Raw genomic sequence first — 19,930 nt, 5'->3', positions numbered from 1 at the left:
ACCATTGGGCCTAGGGCTATCAAATTTGGTATGTAGAGACATCTAATAGTCCTCTACCAAATTTGTTCAAATTATACCCCTGGGGTCAAATTTGACCCTGCCCCGGGGGTCACAACATTGAACATATGCTTATATAGGGTACATTTTGTGAAAACTTTACAAATCTTCTCGTCCATAACCATTGGGCCTGGGGCTACCAAATTTGGTATGTAGTGGCATCTTATAGTCATCTACCAAGTTTGTTCAATTATGCCCCTGGGGTCAAGTTTGACCCTGCCCCGAGGGTCACAAAATTGAACATATGCTTATATAAGGCCTATTTTGTGAAAACTTCAAAAAAAATCTTGTCCATAACAATCCGGCCTAGGGCTATCAAATTTGGTATATAGTGACATCTAATAGTCCTCTACCAAATTTGTTCAAATTTAATCCCTAGGGTCAAATTTGACCCTGCCCCGGGGGTCACAAAATTGAACATATGCTTATATAATGCCTATTTTGTGATAACTTTAAAAAAAATCTTGTCCATAACCATTAGGCCTAGGGCTACACAATTTGGTATGTAGTGACATTGTATAGTCCTCTACTTAGTTTGTTCAAATTATGCCCCAGGGGTCAAATTTGACCCTGCCCCGGGGGCCACAAAATCAATTATATGCTTATATAGTGCCTATTTTGTGAAAATTTTAAAACTCTTCTTGTCCTTAATCGTAAGGCATAGGGCTACCAAATTTGGTATGTAGTGACATGTTATAGTTCTCTACCAAGTTTGTTCAAATTATGCCCCTTGGGTCTAATTTGACCCTGCCCGGGGTCACAAAACTGAACATACGCTTATATGGGGCCTATTTTGTGAAAACTTTAAAAATCTTGTTGTCCATAACCATTGGGCCTAGGGCTACCAAATTTGGTATGTAGTGACATCTAATAAACCTCTACCAAATTTGTTCAAATAATGCCTCTGGGGTCAACTTTGACCCTGCCCCGGGGAGTCACAAAATTGAATAAACGCTTTTAAAGCGCCTATTTTGTGAAATCTTTAAAAATCTTCTTGTCGAAAACCATTTGGACTATGGCTACCAAATTTGGTATGCAGTAACATCTTATAGTCCTCTACCAAGTTTGTTCAAATTATGCCCTTTGTGTCAAACTTGATCCTGACCCACATGTCACAAAATTGAACATTATATACGCTTATATCTTGCTTATTTTGTGAAAACTTTAAAAATATTCTTGTCCTTAACTCTAGGACCTAGGGCTACCACATTTTGTATGTAGTGAGATATAGTAGTCCTCTACAAATTTTGCTCAAATTATGCCCCTGGGGTTAAATTTGACCCAGCCCAGAAGGTCACAAAAGTGTACATGTGCTTAAATAGGGCCTATATTTAAGTATTTGCACATGCAGAGAAATTTGTTTCAGCCTTTTTTCAGCAGTGGAGCGATACAGGGCCATCATGGCCCTCTTGTTTAAATACTCAAAAAATGAAACCGTGGTTCATGCTTGCATGAACACAGTTTATAAATGCTGTCAGAATTATAAAATATGCAATTACTATAAATACAAATGCCAGGGAAAAGTGCTTTTTGTACTAAAAAATTCGAATGAATATTACAATAATACATTCTGAATACTTTAGTATGTAATTAACAGTTTTGTCTGAGAAAATCACTAAATTTTATATATTTATTCAAATTCACATAAATCATATTTCAAAAACACATAATTACTTCAAATCCTTTCACACAATACTGAAAAAAATGCACAGTTTCTGATTGTTATTGATTCTTTATTAATTTATACATGTACCATTTTTTTAAATTTTGATGCATCCTCAATTGTATAATGCACATCTTAATCTGTTTTAACAATTATAATATAAAGATTAAGGCTGACACAGTAAAATAATAATCCATGATTTCTGCAGTACTTGCAGACAAACTAGGAATACTGCTGTGATATTATCTATCTATCTAATAGGATATTAATTTGGCTTCAATAGAAAAAAATCAAAGCATACACATGTATAAAATGTGTATGTATATATTAGTTAAACTTAAATTGATTGACCATCGATAAAAAGATATTATAATATATGTATATATATATATATATCATTGTAAAACTAAAAATTAAATATGTATGTTTCTATTACATCATTTAGGACTTTTATTTTCATACAAAGTAGAGTGAAGCTTAAAACAGTATCCAATTGTAACAGTCAATTTTGGGAAAATCAACCTTATAATTATTTTCTGTGTTGGCCAATGTCATAACTGGTATAGAAAGTATATTGAACTGGAAGTTTTCTTTATTTTACATGATAACATTTGCTTGGTCAGCCATAATTGTCACAATCAAGTGGTCTTTTTACACTGTAGTTTTCTCACTGACTATGGGTTTGTTCTGAGAATGAGCCACACAAAGTATCGTTGGGGAGATGAGTTGTCAATTTTATGTTTATCAGTCTTTCATAATCCAGTATACCTGTAAAAAGGGAATTTGTAACTAATAATCACACAATATACACAATTAAAATTGTATGCATTTAGATTTATTTAGTACTGCACATTAATCATTTTCCAAAAATATGTAGCAACATTACATTATATAATGCTGCAATACTAAAGTAATTTACTAATTAAAGGTCGCTGATGTGTTATGGATGTGGTGTCCACCTAATGATCTGGAGGTCACTGGTTTGATCCCCAGTGTGGGAGCATTCTTAAGAAATCTCCAAGAGACACCCAAGTACTGGTTCTAGGCCCAGGAAACGAACTCAAGAGCATTTCACATACATGTACGTAGTTAGTACTTTAAATTTAATCGAACTAAAAATGGGTTAAAACTAACAACTGAAACCCTTATTAATACATTTTATTTTGAATCAAGCAAATGTGCAAATTCATTAAAAATAATTAGTAAAATTTAAAAATTCTACCTTAAAGTAATCATGATAATTTAGATCATTTTCAGAATATTTAATGATGATAATGATACAATTATATATTCCCTAAATGATAAAAATAAAACATGTAATGTTAATTTATGAAAAAAACGTTTTATTTTTATCAATATCATGGTAATTACAACTAGATACAGGCAATTAGACCAGAAACGTGCATTAATTATATTAATGAACAACCCAGACATTTGTAGTGATTTATGGTAACTATTTGATTAACGGTCTATACATGACCTGTCATAAAAGGTATTTTTTAACCAGTACTACAATCGGCAATGATAGTCTTGATTGCATACATATTCCAACGTCTATTATCGATTCGCTTCCTCAAACAGAATAAATATTTAATGTTTACATCGCGAAACGTAATGCATCCAGTTTCACTTTCGGTTTGGTTGGTTTTGTAAACACCGTAATTTCATCTTAAAAATTGGATGATAGGGTGATTAAATAATAATGGAAAAGTAAATCACTTGGATAATAGGTCAAAATGCAACACAAATGAACATTAATAGTGCTATTAATATCAAAGTTTCGGTAAAAAGTTTGGCGCTAGTTCAACGCGCATCGTATACAGCCTCATAACAATAGACTGACAACCTTTTGGGTAGTAAAGTAGTAATACAAGGCAATATGGCGACCGTTAGCCACGAGGCCTATCTTACGGAGGAATCCGAGATAGCCGATGTATCACGATTGAATAATGCATCTCCCTTACCCTGGGCTAAAGAAAATTTTGCGAGTTAAATAATCTGAAAATATTAATCAATTAGTCGACAATCACTAAGTTTACGTGTATATTTGGTGTCGTTTCGGAGCTAACCGACGTAGAGATGTTTGGTTTTCTGTTATAATTTTATAACGCAAGTCATCAAACGTGTTGCCAGCGTGCCCTGCAAAAAGACCTACACTGTGCCCAAATGCTTATGCACACAAACACGACATAGTATGTATCCAAAAACTATGTCACCATGTAAAATGTCAGGAAAAAAAAACTCATGAACATTCTAGAAGTCACATGTATGACTAAATCTTGATGAATTTGTATTGACACTACTGGCAAATTGGTATCTTGATTAAGAGTGTCGGAATACAATGTCACCAAGTCTTATCTTTGGAAAACCTGGTTTGTTATCGATTTGGCGTAATTATGTTTTCACTAACACTATGACTATCACGTGCAATAAAATAGCAACACATAATTTCTTGCCGTAAAGTTTAAAATACATGTTACTAGTATTCACTATAATCATCGAGTTGAAGTTCTGAAATATATTTAATCTTTGTTGTATACAGACGACATACGCATATAAACAAAATCACATACTAATCAAATAGATGACGTACACATTGTATTTGTTCAAATCTATTTAAAGTGGATCGAATTCTTTTCAATTTGGTTACATTTAACAAGCGTGTTTAATAAAGAATGGGGTTTTTCGTACACGTGCCTGACATAAAGCACACTGACATTTCACATTGATCATGATTGGCTGGTTAACTATTGTTAAATGAGTGACTTGTTCCGGTGGTTATATATTAAAATGATTATATTTAAGTATTTAATACAACGCTATTTAGCATGTCCACAGTATACAGATTACTCATCGGAAATAATGTTATTGTTAATACTATTTACATTTTAAATTAACATACTTGTACGATTTGATTGACGGTCTTACGATTTCAAGTACGATTTGTTATAAACAGATTCTAATTTACAAGGCACATCATTTGTTGAAGCAAAAATGCTGTCAATTTTCCTTGACGTGATATGGCTTCGTTGCGCATTTATTTTTGAGAAAGGAATGACAGATTATATATTCGCACAAAGCTCAAACACGGGCATTAGACAAAAGTCAATGTGACACTGTCAGTCAGTGTATCAAGCCGTGAACTGTTGCGTAAATCAAAAGGGAACATATGTAAATGTGAACGTATGTCATCTAGAGATATGACCATATGTTTTTATAAGTAGGAAATAAAACCACGACAGATCATGGCAAATGTAATCGTAATTTACAAAATCCTGAAAGGTGTGCCAAACCTCGTATCATAGAGTATGGGCGTATGTTAGATATATCGATGATCTACGCTATCAGAGATTTCGACTTGATGCATAAAATAAGATAACATATGATCAGAGATAGACCAATATTTTAATATTAATGATAGCCTTGTGAACTTGCAAATCATTTGTTATAACACTATTTCCCTTTTATTGACTAGAAAGGATGTTATAAACATGTCTATTGATATTACTTTTACATGTATATGACAAAAGAATGCCAGTCGGTTATAAAAAATGGAAACTTTAGTGATAAAATTAATGTTAGTCGCCAACGTTGTATTAACGAACAAAAGCGTTCAACACAAAGCGTTAAGAAGGAAACATCAACTTTTATTGGACAACTTTCATTCTATTGACGTAAATTATATATACTTTTCCTTCAACACTTGCTGATCAGATATTGTCATGTGTTAAGTATACACACGCATATACGAAGAGGTGCGTGGACGTAATGTTTGCCTTCATGTAAATCAAACAGACTACCTTAATCGTGTTTGTTTAAGATTACAGAACGTCGTTTTTATCTGTAGTTTTCTTGACTTACATACCTGTTGAAATTCCGTTCTTCAAATACACGTCGCTGTTTGAAATGAAAAATCGCTTCATGGATAAATAAAGTTATTGGTATATTGGTATTCAATACGTGACTATTGCACCAACTTTAAACAGTTACAACTTTTTTTATTTGCTGATTTTTAAATGATGACACGAGGCAAACTGATTTTAAATTAATGAATTTATACAATGGTAAGTTGAGTATCAGTGACATGAAATCATGAAGGAATGAAAGCCTTTCTGACGCATTCGCGTTTTGTAGTAATAGAGCACGAGGTCAAGTTGTTTTTGAAGCGCCAACAATATATAAATACTTATAACTTATCCTTGCCTTTGGCGAGAAAACGATTTGTTGTCGACGAATATCGTTCACATTCAGTTGACGTCTAACATAAAACCATTAATAACAAATTTGTTGTAACGTACATGCCAATGATATCGCAAATAGATCGTACGTTTGCTTTTTGGAGAAAGCATTCATTTTGGAGGTATTATTGACACAGCTCGCATTTACAAAGGAACTTCGAACTCAAGGAGATTCACATAATTTAAAGTTCTAAAGTATATGATTATTTTGTGTTTGGGTCTTTAAAAACTCCCATGCAAGAAATTCGATATCACTGAACCAACTTGAAAACAAGTACAGAGTATGTTGAAAAAAAGGGCGAGCCACGGATGCAACAGGTCCAATGTCAAACGTTTATAACACGCGTTTTTAAATAATCTGGCTCAGAAGACATTGGCAGATTCTGCTATAGCATTGCGTAAAGGCTCAGTGTCAATTTCATGGTAACGGGCAGAATATTTTTTGTCTCAAAAGAAATGATGTTGAAAGAGATTTCCCTACTTCAGACTGCCTTCAGACTGCCTGCAACCGGAGCTTCATGGATGAGAAAGTCAATGTTCAAGAAAGAACATTCATACTCCTTTTTACGTTGTAAAAATCAATCGATATCAATTGGTTTATAACCAAAAAGCGTGTCAAAGTCAAATGATTACAACAATTGGTATTTTCACCGGTTTTCAACATTATATCAGTCACATGATGGCGGTAAGTTAACCAATTCCTACTTGGTAAGCTGGTCGACCAGTACTAAGTATACATACTTATGCCAGAAAATGACAACAACTAGAGTCTAAACAGAGGTGGGGAAGATTGATTTCATGATATCATGCTCTGATTTAAAATTTATTCTGGCGACTAGTTAGGTATCACTACAGAAAACACATTCACAAATTACGGTTTCCGCTGTAATTCGACTTGGATTGTATAACAGTGCAAGCTCTATAGTAACAATTATTGGCCGGAAAGCGATAGTAATATTATAAAGACACTGATTACCTGCTAAGTTATCGAATATTTAACATAATTGGTGAAATAATTTCCAAAATCGTTCTCACTAGCCTAAACATTGCCTACATTTATATATTTTAAAATTAATTTGAAATAGTTTTGATTCATATCATGTTATTATAGGAAATCATCAAAACGAAGTAAATATAAATATTGCATTCCCTATGAGACGCTTAGTTTGTGAATCTCTAATTCTAATTCCTGCTGATCTACCGTTAGGCGAGGTCTTCGGATGGAATGAATCGCTTCCGGTTCACCGATCCAACGCAGGTCATTGAGGGAGTGAATTCTTTCCTTACTGTCATGGAGGCTCTCCTTTGATGAGCCGGAGGAGTTACTGCAATTTTTACTGCCGGTTGAAGTTTTTCGCGTCCGTTGTAACTTAGGGGAACCGGCAGGCGTGCTTGATCGGCTGGAATGACGAGACGAAATCAGATGTTTTCGCGCCATTATCTGGTGGGCAGCTGACATCGAATTTGTGCGTCGACGTGGACTTTCCTCGTCGGTAAATTCTTGGATATTAAACAGCGGACCCTGTGGACGCGTGTTCAAGCTAAGGTCCTCGAATTCGCGGGACTGCCGGCGCCGACGTTGACCCATGGCTGAATATCCTTGACCTGAAAGAAAGAACAATCCATCTGTATCTTGTAGATGCATGTTCAAGGTAAGGATGTGTTCTGTTTATGTTTTGAAACAGACGATACAAGAGTCAAACTAAATTAAATTGCAGGCTATGTTGGTAATCTTGATTTTTATTCCGAAATGTATATGATGATTCCCAAAAGAATAAAGAAAAAAAACAATCCATTTACAATATCAACGAGATCAGAATAGTTGCATATGGATCATACTGTGCACTGAAAACGCAGAAAACTCAACTGTGCGCTCCCTGAAATGCAGTAAATACTTATTTGTTCTTTAGTGCAACAACGATGTATAATCACATAAAGTAATGACACCTACCGGAATCTTCGTGTTGTCTATCTAAATCTGGTGTACTGGGAGTCTCACGGAATGTTATCGGATAAGGCTCCACGGGGATCGGAAGTGCATGATGTTTCTTCTCCTCTCGACCAGTCTTCCTGTGATGATCATGCTCATGGGCGTCTGTAGCGAAAGTGATAGGCAAGTTAAGAAACCAAATTAAAAACACAAGAACAGAATTCCGAAATAATAGGCGGAATATACAGTACAGTTTATTAAAATATTATTAAATATTTAAACTATTTATAGATCAAATTGTGTGAAACTGATCACATATATTAATCAAAAACGTATTAGGTTTATGATTATGGATAATAGCATTGGCCATATTCCTATTATTGATGATATGGTATTTGCATTTTTTGTGAAAATTGACGTAGGATTGTATTCATAGTTGTTGTATATTTTATTAAAATGACGCAAAGTACATTGGCATCGATATTTTCAGAAATAATACGATGTATATATAAACACTGTACAACCCAGCCATATAAATGGTTTACGAGTAACTAAGTTGACATGTTATGTTGTATGCATAATTAAATCAATTTAGTGCTGGTCAGTGTAAGGATCACGATAATACAAAGAGTGACATTGTTTAAAGTATTATCATGGATAGTTGAGATGAATTACTTCTTAAAATTTTAAGCATGTGGAAATTCGATCTTTGAACTGCAAGCTCGTGTAAAAATAAGTAATACTATTTACAAAGTTAGTATTGGAGTACAATATTGAAAAATCATCATTTTCTTTATGCTATGTAAATTGGTTCTTTAACTCCAATTAATTATAACACCCAATTAACGTTCAAGTTATATGGATATGTCTTTTCATAAAAACCTCATCGGTTTGATTGCATATATTCCTGCTTGACACACACTTCAAAACGCGATCTTCAAGACACTTAAAAACGTTTGAAGTGATCGATACAAATTATCCCAGTCAATATTTATTGAGTCATTGGGTTATTTTACACACTGGCTACAGAAATCTTTATCACGATTATGAGGCTTAGCCTTCTTTAAAGGCGATGTCTTTCCTTTGTAACGACTTAACATTTACATGCATAGTAAATATTGTTACAGCAAGATCGCAAGTACAAAACATATAATTAAATTAACAGCTAGATTGTAAATAAAAAAGTTTAACAAGTTTCATAATCTTATTCCTTATACCGGAGTCTGTTCTAGTTTTTTTAATTCGATCCGTTTGTGGAAAAACAAGAAAGGTTAAGTGTAACGCAAGTAAATGTAAAACGATAATCTGTTGTAACCTCTTTTAGCCCAGGTCATTACACGCCAATTATATTTTACAATATTTCATTTGTTCGGAAACCACGCATGTATTTATAATTTATTACCACAATTTTATATACGGCAGATTTCCACCGTGGGCATGCATGTGTCTAAAATTGGTTCGTGAATATCTTAACCTTTAAGTTGATATTTTTAAACCTCGATTTTGATCTTATCACATTCAAGAACTTAAAGTATTTATACAAGTATGTGCATTGTATGCATACTAGTATCTCAGTAATTGATTGGAACAGGTTTAGCCAAATACATCTTTTAAAAGGCCAACATAAACTCATTATTTAACCCGTCTACTAAACATTTCCCTATAGAGACATACCTCTTAGATTGTGAACAAGGTGGTTCTTAGCCTTCTCAATATTCATATGTCGCAACTGTTCCTTCAGTAAGCGTTCCTCTCGCGTCATTTTACTGCTAGCCAATCGCCGCTCAGATTCAATGCCCAAAGTTTTCTTCTGTAGCGAATTTCGTCTGGCGGTGTTTTTGACAGAGCATTCTTTATAACTCTTTATACTTTCTTTAAGGTACCTATCAACATCAGCTCCTTCTGTTGTCGACATTTTGAGTTAACACACTGATCAATGTTGAACAAACTTTAGCAAACTATCAATTTTTTTCTTACATCAAATCCCGCTCGCTTCATACAATGTATGGATATTTTTAATTAGGCGGGTAAAATCACACATTCGAGTGCACTTTGAAGTGAGCCAAGTCTATTAAAATGTTAAAACAGTTCAACCGGTTTTGGATTATTAAATATAGACTATGTTGGAACGCCTCTTATTCTGAACTCATTGGGAAAAGCAAATGCTGTTTACGAACAAGTTAACGTCTACGTCTTTCAAGATCATAATCAAAGGCTCAACAAGCGGAGAATATTTCTCCTAGCTGGCTATCAATTTTCAAAGTTATTGTCTCGTATCTTCAGTATGCGAATCGATGAGGTTAACTCATTATTCCCGTTTTTTTGTCATCCAAGTTCCATTGATTTTCCTTCCTTTTGCCTGAAAAGGTAAATAAAGTTTAATTCAATTACCAAAATCGCCCTAAATGTCAAAGTTATTGCGGCTTATTCATCTAAACTTTAAAATAAAAGTTAGCAAATTTACATTATTTATATCCAACACATTTAGCCGGTCTTTACTAAAGCATTCTTAAAAGTGATTATTATGATCAATTTGTTTTGATTGCTGATGATAGGGTCATGATAAATAAACACGAGGGTGTACCTTTTACCAAACAACGTCAACACCAACCCTGCTCGATAATAGACGTTCGTATCGCTATGTTTGTCAAGAGGTGCACCCACTCTCTTGTACTGATACTACAATCAACATTTTAATTTACAAGATAATTCCACGTTAACGTCTAATTGAATCATATCTACAAGTTCAACAACAACCACTTTGAAATTGTCTTATAAAAGTTAACTTTATCTTACTGTAAACAATACGAACCTGAATTATCTTCGTGGCCAATATTTATATGCATAAAATATTGATACATGGCACTAAAACACTTCTGGTTATCATAGTTGTTGACGGGTTAACAATTCTATAGTGTGAGTCAATGAGGCTGAGGACTTGTTGTCTATTTAAATGTTTCGAACTTTTTGTTAGAATTTCATCTGTACTTTATTAACTGCAAAATGTATCGTGTATTTCAAAGTCTATTTTATATCTTCAATGATATTAATGATATTGCCTTTGTATTTTGGATAATTGCAAAAAAAAATTCAAATTCGTTTAAATTACGTTCATATTCACATATACGATTATCTAAATATAAAAATCGTATAAAACCTGATTGTAAGCCAGCGTAATACACATTCGTGCCAAAAAATCCATGATCTCAATTTAAGCATAAACCTCGTACTGAAAATCAAACCGTTGTAAGAAAACCACCATGGGATCATATATCTCTAATGGATCAACACAGCTTTCTCCTTAAACACATAGAGGGCTCAGTTGTCCTTAAGTGTAAATACGAGAAGAACGTAATGCTTTTAAAGCTCTAGGAGCGATGCCCTTTGATCGGTAGATTTCGATAAGAAAATGATAAATATGTCGACCAAGTATTGTCTTTATATACTGGATCGAAGCACTATCACTGATTAGTTAAGTCTCTGTATACACGATTTTTATCTGATTTCACTATGTATGTGATGAAACTGCATTTAAAATACAATAAACTTCTTGGATTATGGATAAAGGTACCGATAATAGCTCAATAAGTATTTCAGGGAATTATGTAAACAATACCCAATATTTTTTACTTTGCGCATATAATTGGTTTGTGTTTGCTTACCATTTTAATGGCTACATTTGTGGCATTGCGTTGATTTGTATGCGGAATGGCAGAGTTAGTTTCAAACTGTATGCGCATGATGAATGTGGGGGTAAAATGTTTTTATTGGAATATATATCATAATAACATAATCAACCTATCAGAAACTGCAAAGCGCACCGCTTTAGTCTTCGGCATGTAACATTACATTGCGGTCATTAACCAAATTAAACATAGTATGCCCCTGTGTTCGATACTTGTCAACACGACATTACAAAGGTGGGCACACTATGGCTATCTTGGTCCTGTTGTGTCCAATTGGAAGGAACCACTCATGGTCATTGCGGTTGGCAATAGTAAATCCTCAATTGATTTGTATTCTGGACGAAATATCAGGTTCGGAGCTTTTAAAAACTTTTCAGACAGCAAGGGCAGTTATATTTTATTCTATTTTTTTCTATAAGCATATATATTTGTTTGACCAATTTGCAAAAATAAATATTTATTTTGTGTGGTTATTTAGCAAGGTAAATATAACGTGCTGCATAACGATATTATGCAATGGCTTATTCATATAACAACAATATTGCATGCAATTTTGCTATTAATTACCGACTTCATTCGTTGAGTAGTTAAATATTCATGTGCGTTTGAAACGAACCAAATAACCTTTTCATTCGCCTCTCATTATTTTGACTTTTTCTCCCATGCCATACTTGTATACTACAGGTTTCGTTCCTGTTGGTGCAGCTGAAGTTTCACGTATTTATATTTATGTGTTGACCACACTTAATGGCTCAGGACTACTTACATATCAATATCATTGCTTATTAAAATACCGGATTTCGCCAATATGTTTTACACGTTACGAGTTTTTGTTATTAATTAATGAATTTGCTTCGTATAAAACCTCCCAATATAAAAGTAACCGGACCCTTTTTAAGCGATGGAACGAATAGTTGGCAGATCGTAATATTATTAATTCAACGTGAGTATTAAATAGTGTTTGAGCATGAATTAAAAGTCCGGAATCAAAAGCAGATAGAAATCTTATATTTTCAACAATTTCAGTCCGGAAAACTATTAATCAATAAATATGGTTACGTTGGATTACTCAAGAATACATTTTTGGGCTTCCGTAATTCATATAAGAGTCTAAGAACCCTTGCTCACAATTACTCAATCTCTTATTGGAGATGACGAAATGAACTCTTTAATAACTATATTTTGGTTATAAACAATAAACATTAAATTAAAGTGCGACTTGAAGATGTTCTTGAGTTGAGAGAATTCCTAAAACATAACTACCTAAGATTAAAACTTCTACAACATGAACATGAGCAACAGTTTTAACCGTTCTGAATGTGCGTAAAGTGTAGTCCCAGATTAGCCTATGCAGGGCACACATGCTAATCAGTGCCGACACTTTCGCTTGTATGATATTTGTCGTTTCAAGAAAGTCTCTTCTTAGCAAGAATCAAGTGTTAGTGTCATCCCTACACTAACAGGCCGTTTGCAGTCGGACCGATTTGGCGTTAGGTATTTTATGTATCTAAGACTATTTCAAGAGAAACGCACGTCTTTTTGCCCTAATATAACATGTCAATTTGATAACCCTAATAACTACGTATACATGCATTATTTTGAATAACGATTAAGAAGGCGTTACACGGGCTATATAAATATCTCCGGTACAATACACAAAACACCATCTTTATCACCCAAAAACCAAACAGCCCATATATTTATATACAATAATGACAACTCATTAAAAACATAATACTTACGCAATTTTCTCCGGAATAAACTCCTTATCTATGAAATGCCTGTACGATATATAATTGATCAATATTTCTGGACAATTCAATCCAAAGCATGCTTTTTATAAAGACTGAAATGTCTTACAACTCGGACGCGTCGATTTTAATTGGTCAATAATAAACAAGGCAATGGTATACCGTGCTACGGTTAACAATGCGTTTCAGAAACCTTCTATTGAAACAGAAGGCGTTAAGCAAATTATCAAACAAACCATTTTTTATTTGTTTCATTCAACTATTTGATAAAATATTGACATTGTAAGAACCTCTAAAGGGATAGTGTCAGAACAAATATATGTTTAGAAAGTTAGTCATTTGTTTCATACCGCTAATAATTAGTTCAGTATTCGATCGTCAAATATTGTAATGTCGATTGATATCGTGAAATAACTTCTGTATTATCTTTTTAATTTTTAAACCACACCATAAATCATCGTGACATAATGTGGTCCCACCTTCATAACATGACGAATAATCTAAATATATTGATATTGCTCTTGTAATTTACAGATCAAATTTCATTAAGCATTAAAAATATATCTGATTTTTTCTTAAAGAATCCTTGAGATGTCCGCATGGCTCTAAATTAGTATTTTACCAAAAGACATCAAGAATACATGTATACGCATTTTTCCATAAGCATATGTATATATACTTGTTTACCATACATCCACAACACCGGAGTTATTTTCATGTTAAACAATTGTTTGGTTTATACAGCATGATATAGATAACGTACTGCGAATGGCTTTTTACGATAAGAACACTATATGAAATAATCATATTTGTTAATAATTACCGACATTTTTGATGAGTTATTGGTAAGGCAAATATTATTTCAGTGAGTTTAAATTAAGCAAGTAACCTTTTAAATGAAAACGTATAGTACAGAGTACGTATTTTTATCAAGTGTCACCACTTTTTGCAACTATAAAAGATGGAACGTAATTTTATGTAATATCGTTTACAAGAGGTTGTTATGTTATAATTAGTTTATTACTCGAAAGTGTAGAGACCAGCACTACATATTTTGACCAAATGATATCTTAAACTGAAATTTAATATTTATTAAATGTTTTGTTGTTGCCAAAATGTATAGATTCGGATCGTATGATTCAGTTGTTTACAGTACATCCCTGTAACACTGCATCACAAACGCATTCACCATTACACGCGACACTGTTTTATGCTTACTCCTGGTTAAATTAGTTAATCATTAATAGCATGAAGGGTTTGAAAAATAGTTTTAACTGTGCGTTTAAGTTACATTTACTCATTTTTATGTCTGAGATTAGCAACTTATTTTTTTTATCTTAAACAATCATTTTATTTAACTAAATATAGACTCATTCATCGCGAAAACAGTGTCGTGACTGTTAGGCTGAAATGTCACAAGAGCAAACTCTTTATTATAGGGTCATCATATTCCAATGTGTTGCGAAGTTTAAGCTTAAATTTTGACATAAAATATTATATACACTCACAAGAGTACGTGGTTACTTAAAAATAAGACCGAACTTGTCCGAACTTGTCACACGGACAGCTATTACATGTATAACGAATATTCCACCTGTAAAGCCTTCATCGTGATGTTCATGTTGCACTTACCTTCTTCGATATGCAAATCACGTTTGTAACTGGTATACATGGAAAGTAACACGTTCCTAGAGAAAAACAAAATTCCTAAGTGTCAATTACTTAAAGTTTTGAAAGAAATGAACGCTTTGTGGAATCTATACGACGTGCAAAATATCTAATTCATTAACTGAGCAAATAAACAACATTAAACTTATATTTGTTCAAGTTAATTTCAAGTGGATGGCATTCTTTTCGATTCGTTACATTTGACAAGCTCGAATTATTTAATGTCTTTCAATAAAAACAGCGTGCTGCGCTAAATGATGTATGGATTACTTTGAATACCAGACGTGCATTAACAGATAATGAATCCTACTTTTATTAAGATTGCCGTGATATATTGTGGAATGAGTGAATGTTTTCACAGCAATTATAATGTCAATAAATGCCGATTTCAATTTAATACATAATGTTATGCTTTTGAACTGTTAAATTTTATTTTAAAAATTAGTTTCAGGTCTGTCGTTGCCCTGTTATAAAAAAGTTTATAATAACATATCACACGTGGAATAAATTAAATCATGACGTTTATTAAGTAACCATCGCCTTTCGTTATCATATTATAGAAATAATAATAATCACATCGTCATAATATAGATAAATGAAAATTATAATGTTTGCAGAACATGTAAGGGTACGCGTTTTAATATCTATTAAAGATTGCTATTCAATTTAATTTCTTAATAATGTTTGTCTCGTTACCCGAAAGAACTTCTTTTAACAAAATGCACAAGAACCTGAATCCTTCACAGCATTCGTTTATCTTCCAATGTAGAGTTATACCGAAAGTTGATCATTATATTAAAAACCGCATCAAGTTGATCCGCATAACTGGTCTACACTGTTGTATTGCTTTTTACAGTACATCGGTTTAATTTGAAAATGATGTGTTATCTGTTCATGAAACGTTTTAGTCTATAACCTATGTCAGTTATTGACTACTGTCTGTTATACAATATATATATATATATATATAGGCATTTCCCCAGGCGGTTTTAGCACAGCGGCCCCGCGGTGCTTGGACTTTAAAATATATTCCGCCGCGGCGCTTGATTTTCCGATCATGTGGCCGCAACGCTTGAATATTTCACAAGCGCTTGTTGTCTGCATTCGGCCAACGGCCAACCAAAACAAGCACGCGCTAAATATCGTGGTGGGCATAAAGACTTATATAAGAGGTGTACACGTTTTACGGGTTGTCTATGGGGGTCAATAATGTTTGTCCACTAGTAATGGTCAATACCGATCGAGTATACCGGTACACGTTGCGTAATATAATTTAAAGGTATCCTTATTTGTTTGTTTGTTTTAGTTTAACTGTTAACAACTATTTCATGGGTGTTTTAACAATAAGCAGTGACAGGTGTTTGTTGCGGTAGTGGTTAATTGAATTTATAATTTCAATTAAATGAAGCCAAATGTCTGATTGCTCTCGCCTTCTTAAAATGATTCCACACTATTTTCTCGATGGCGAATATAAATTAACAGCATCAATTTTTTCATTATTCACGTTCAATAGGTTCTTTGATATTTAAGGAATACGTTATATACATGCAACCATTTGTTCTTAAGTTTTAATGCATGATAAGATGATTAAACTTAGGAAACGACCAGTTATTGTGTCTGGGAAATCTGCAATTACTTGTTTCTTGGTCAAGACTTTTAATGAATCGTCTTTGTAAGATAGTGCAATTAGTTCAAGTGGAAGTGTCCAGGACGTTGCCAGTAGTCATGAGACCATAAAGCAGGCGATTCAAGCAACACGCCAATGTGTTCGACAGTAGTTGAAATCAAGATTTTCCATAGGTCACAGAAGCTTGACGGAGTTAAAAATATTTCTACTGACCTTTATTGGGTTTTTTTAATTTGTAGTGAAAACAACTTAAAACAAAACCGCAAATGAAAAATAAATGTGTATCATTCACTGAAACAGTATTAGAAGACAATGACCCAACCCAGGCCAAACAGCTGATGGTAAACCGACTGAGAAATCTGGTTGGGCAGCTTAAAGATCTATGCCCTGTACAGAAGAGTACCATGCTGGCAGCCTTCAAGTATTTGAGCTGGTTGATGAAGCAGGAAATTCCTCATACAACAAAATATATCCCTCATAATAATCTAGGTAAGTTGTTCGCCTGCTCCTCCCTACATATACATCTTCAGCTGGAAGATGCTTGACTCGGCTGTCAAGAACACAAACAAAATATGCTTTTTAGCTTAAATATCTCTTTCTATTTAATTCGAAACGATTTAAAAGATCTAATGTCAGAGTAATTAACACGTTGTGCGTATTTAAGACTGCGAAAAGGGCTTCAGCTCAATGAAAAGGGTATACAATTGTTCTCGCCTAAAGTCTGCAGTCCTCAGCGCTCTGATGGTGGTCAGCATAAAAGAACTAGATATTGAAGCAGTGGACTGTGGAAGAACGGTTGATGTCTGGCACCAGGAGAAGCACCAGGAGAAGCTACGGACAACATTTTTTTGTAAATTTAACAATGTATTTCTGTGTACTTATGGAAAAATATGTATTGTTGTTGTTTCTTTCAATCATTTACGTTGAAATGCCTATTGCTATTTTGCTTGTTGTTTAATATTATAATATTTGACATAAATGAAATAAATTAAGACATCATAAATAATAAAACAATATGTTGTGTTTTAATTGCTGTGTCACCGCTGTGCCTGACCAAAATCCTGGGGAAATGAAATATATAATATTGCCGTTAGTTTAACCATTCATGAATGACGAATGACAGTCTATACAGAAGGCATTTGCATGCAATTCTAAGTTATGCGAGATACCCATAAGTAAGATATCCAACATTATTGTGGTCGTGGTCTAAGTAGTGTCCTAGTTGTGGTGGTGCTGTTAGAACGGATCAGAATGTATTATCAATGGTTGTAATGGTGTTAATCTCTGAACATGTTTTACAGTTTACAATTATCTACGATCCCTGAAACAAAAATCATCAAATTTAGTTCGTGTATTGCTAATCAGTGTTTAAGCAAGAAAAACTATTGAATGACATATCAAACAATAATAATTCCAGCAGTGATAAAGATGATGTCATCATCACTTATAGTATCATAATCAATAAGTAAACTAATAGTCTTCGTTTCTTGCTGCACGGCAATATATAACGACCTCCCCCCCCCCCCAAAGTAATTCACACGAGCGAGAGATATACTGAATACGAGTTTAACTTACGTATGTATCATTATCATATTTTAATGAATTGTGGCCGTTTCAAACCGATTTGCGACAACGGAGAAGCTTCGGAATATTGCTGGGCCAAGTGTGAGGTTGAGCGCTCTATAACCAGGTTTAAACCCCCAATGCTTTGCATTGACCGTTCCAAGGCGGCGACCCCAGCTTTATTAATATTTTGTGTTAAATTTTATGTTGGTTTGTATTGTGCTGTATTGTGCTGTTTTGTACTGTTTTGGCAATCGGTCACTTGCCTTAAATAAAGGACCAACTAATTGTTTTTAATGAAAATTCAATACTGCTCCAGCAGCTGGAGTTTCACTTCTTTATATTGCTGTGTTAAATATTGAATTATGACACAATGGATACACTTTCCGATTGTTACGAGTAAGATCTTCGATGGAAATGCGAAACGCTATCACCATTGTCTATCTAGGTCATCACTAGAAACACGATTTCGGGACGGATTCTAAATAAAAATATATACTAAGTTCAAATGTACCGTACACAATGTGTATTTATTTTCGGAAGTACAACTTATGATTTTAAGCGTATCCCTATCGGTGATTCATAAGTTGGTTTACCGGGCGTGATTGTGATTTATCCATTTGTTCAAATTTGATCGATGGTATTATAAATTGTCTACCATCTGGTTCCGGTTGTTATAAATACAGCACGTTCGACTATTTATTCATTACCAAGTCCTTGTAAAGTCATAACACACTTGGAAGAAAACTCAATGGTCACAGGTTCGTTTATCTGCTCACCAATTACCTACACCTCTAAAGGGACCTTTTCACGTTTTGGTAAATTGACAAACATGTAAAAAAATCAGATTGGCAACTTTTCGTTTTGTATATGATATTTATGAGCAAACAGTAAAACTAAACATATGCCATGCTCTAAGATATCAATAACATGCATATTTTGACGATTTTAAAAACCTGAAAATTACAAAGCGTTGCAACGCGAAACGATTGAATAATTTGGAGAGTTCTGTTGTTGTCGTTTAATTCTGTGTCGATACGAGGATTGTTTATATAAAGCATAAAATACATCAATCATTGTATGAGCACGGATGGCCGAGTGGTCTAAGCGTTAGACTTTTACTCCTAGAGTAAGTGGATCGAGCCCAGTTGAGGGTTACTGTTTTCTTTAATTTTAATTTTGTTTTTTTACTGGAGCTTTTTAGATCCAATTCTAACATTTAGCAATATAAAGTATTTAATGATAAATTTCTGTACATGCCAAATATGTGAAAAGGTCCCTTAAAGACGTTTAACAGTTGTAGAGTAAAGGTTGTCTTTTGGACGGGCGTCTTTATATCCTGCACTAGCCCACGTTACCATACACACACTGTATGGGGGATGGACGGTTTATATGAAGATACCGATGTAATTGTCCACATCGACTTTATTTGCATGACTTAACATCGAATAGTTCGAGCATAACTACTCACTCGTTAGTAATGGACATCTCCGCTTAAAGTGCAGTACCTCCTTATCGTTTTGTTTGTGCGTCAGTCATTAAACTAAAATTGTACCCTTGTGTTCGATGGCAAAGTAGGATTTCGCTGAAAACGCCCATAACTCTGACTTACATTTTGACAGAATAAGTATCTCCTTGTTTGAACTTCAGCTTGATAGTTTCGGGAAATAACTCAATACATACTTGTGTGTTACAGATACTCAAATAACACTTTTCATTCATATGTCGTCATGGCCATGAGAACGTT

At 33.9% G+C, this 19,930-nt stretch overlaps 2 protein-coding genes across 3 annotated transcripts in view; both read right to left on the bottom strand.

Moving 5' to 3' along the window:
• LOC127857145 (uncharacterized) overlaps positions 1 to 13,477 on the bottom strand; it is a 103,681-nt gene extending 90,204 nt beyond the window's left edge. The window contains exon 1 of one of the 2 annotated variants that reach the window (XM_052393530.1): positions 13,317 to 13,477. The gene's annotated coding sequence lies outside the window, so the exon portion shown is untranslated. Of the gene's footprint in view, positions 1 to 11,118; positions 11,214 to 13,316 lie in introns of those variants that run through there. The other variant, XM_052393533.1, reaches the window with a different exon arrangement.
• Positions 6,532 to 11,186, bottom strand: LOC127857147 (uncharacterized). The gene is made up of 4 exons (XM_052393534.1): positions 11,046 to 11,186; positions 9,563 to 10,247; positions 7,910 to 8,053; positions 6,532 to 7,563 (listed from the first exon to the last, which is right to left on the bottom strand). Exons 2-4 carry the CDS (start codon positions 9,801 to 9,803, stop codon positions 7,109 to 7,111), a joined length of 840 nt encoding a protein of 279 aa, XP_052249494.1. The 5' UTR covers positions 9,804 to 10,247; positions 11,046 to 11,186; the 3' UTR covers positions 6,532 to 7,108.
• Positions 13,478 to 19,930: the final 6,453 nt, after the last annotated feature.

The sequence above is a fragment of the Dreissena polymorpha genome, chromosome 14 (assembly GCF_020536995.1).
Source record: "Dreissena polymorpha isolate Duluth1 chromosome 14, UMN_Dpol_1.0, whole genome shotgun sequence".
Lineage (NCBI taxonomy): Eukaryota > Metazoa > Mollusca > Bivalvia > Myida > Dreissenidae > Dreissena > Dreissena polymorpha.
Note: the sequence above shows the minus strand (reverse complement) of the source record. Positions and strands in the feature narration are given on the sequence as shown.

Excerpts from the sequence above, each read along its gene's own strand:
- LOC127857147 (XM_052393534.1), bottom strand. The coding sequence starts at position 9,803 with ATGTCGACAACAGAAGGAGCTGATGTTGATAGGTACCTTAAAGAAAGT. Across the intron at positions 8,054-9,562 it reads CCTTGTTCACAATCTAAGAG|ACGCCCATGAGCATGATCAT; the intron begins GTATGTCTCTAT and ends CTTTCGCTACAG. Across the intron at positions 7,564-7,909 it reads TAGACAACACGAAGATTCCG|GTCAAGGATATTCAGCCATG; the intron begins GTAGGTGTCATT and ends TCTTTCTTTCAG.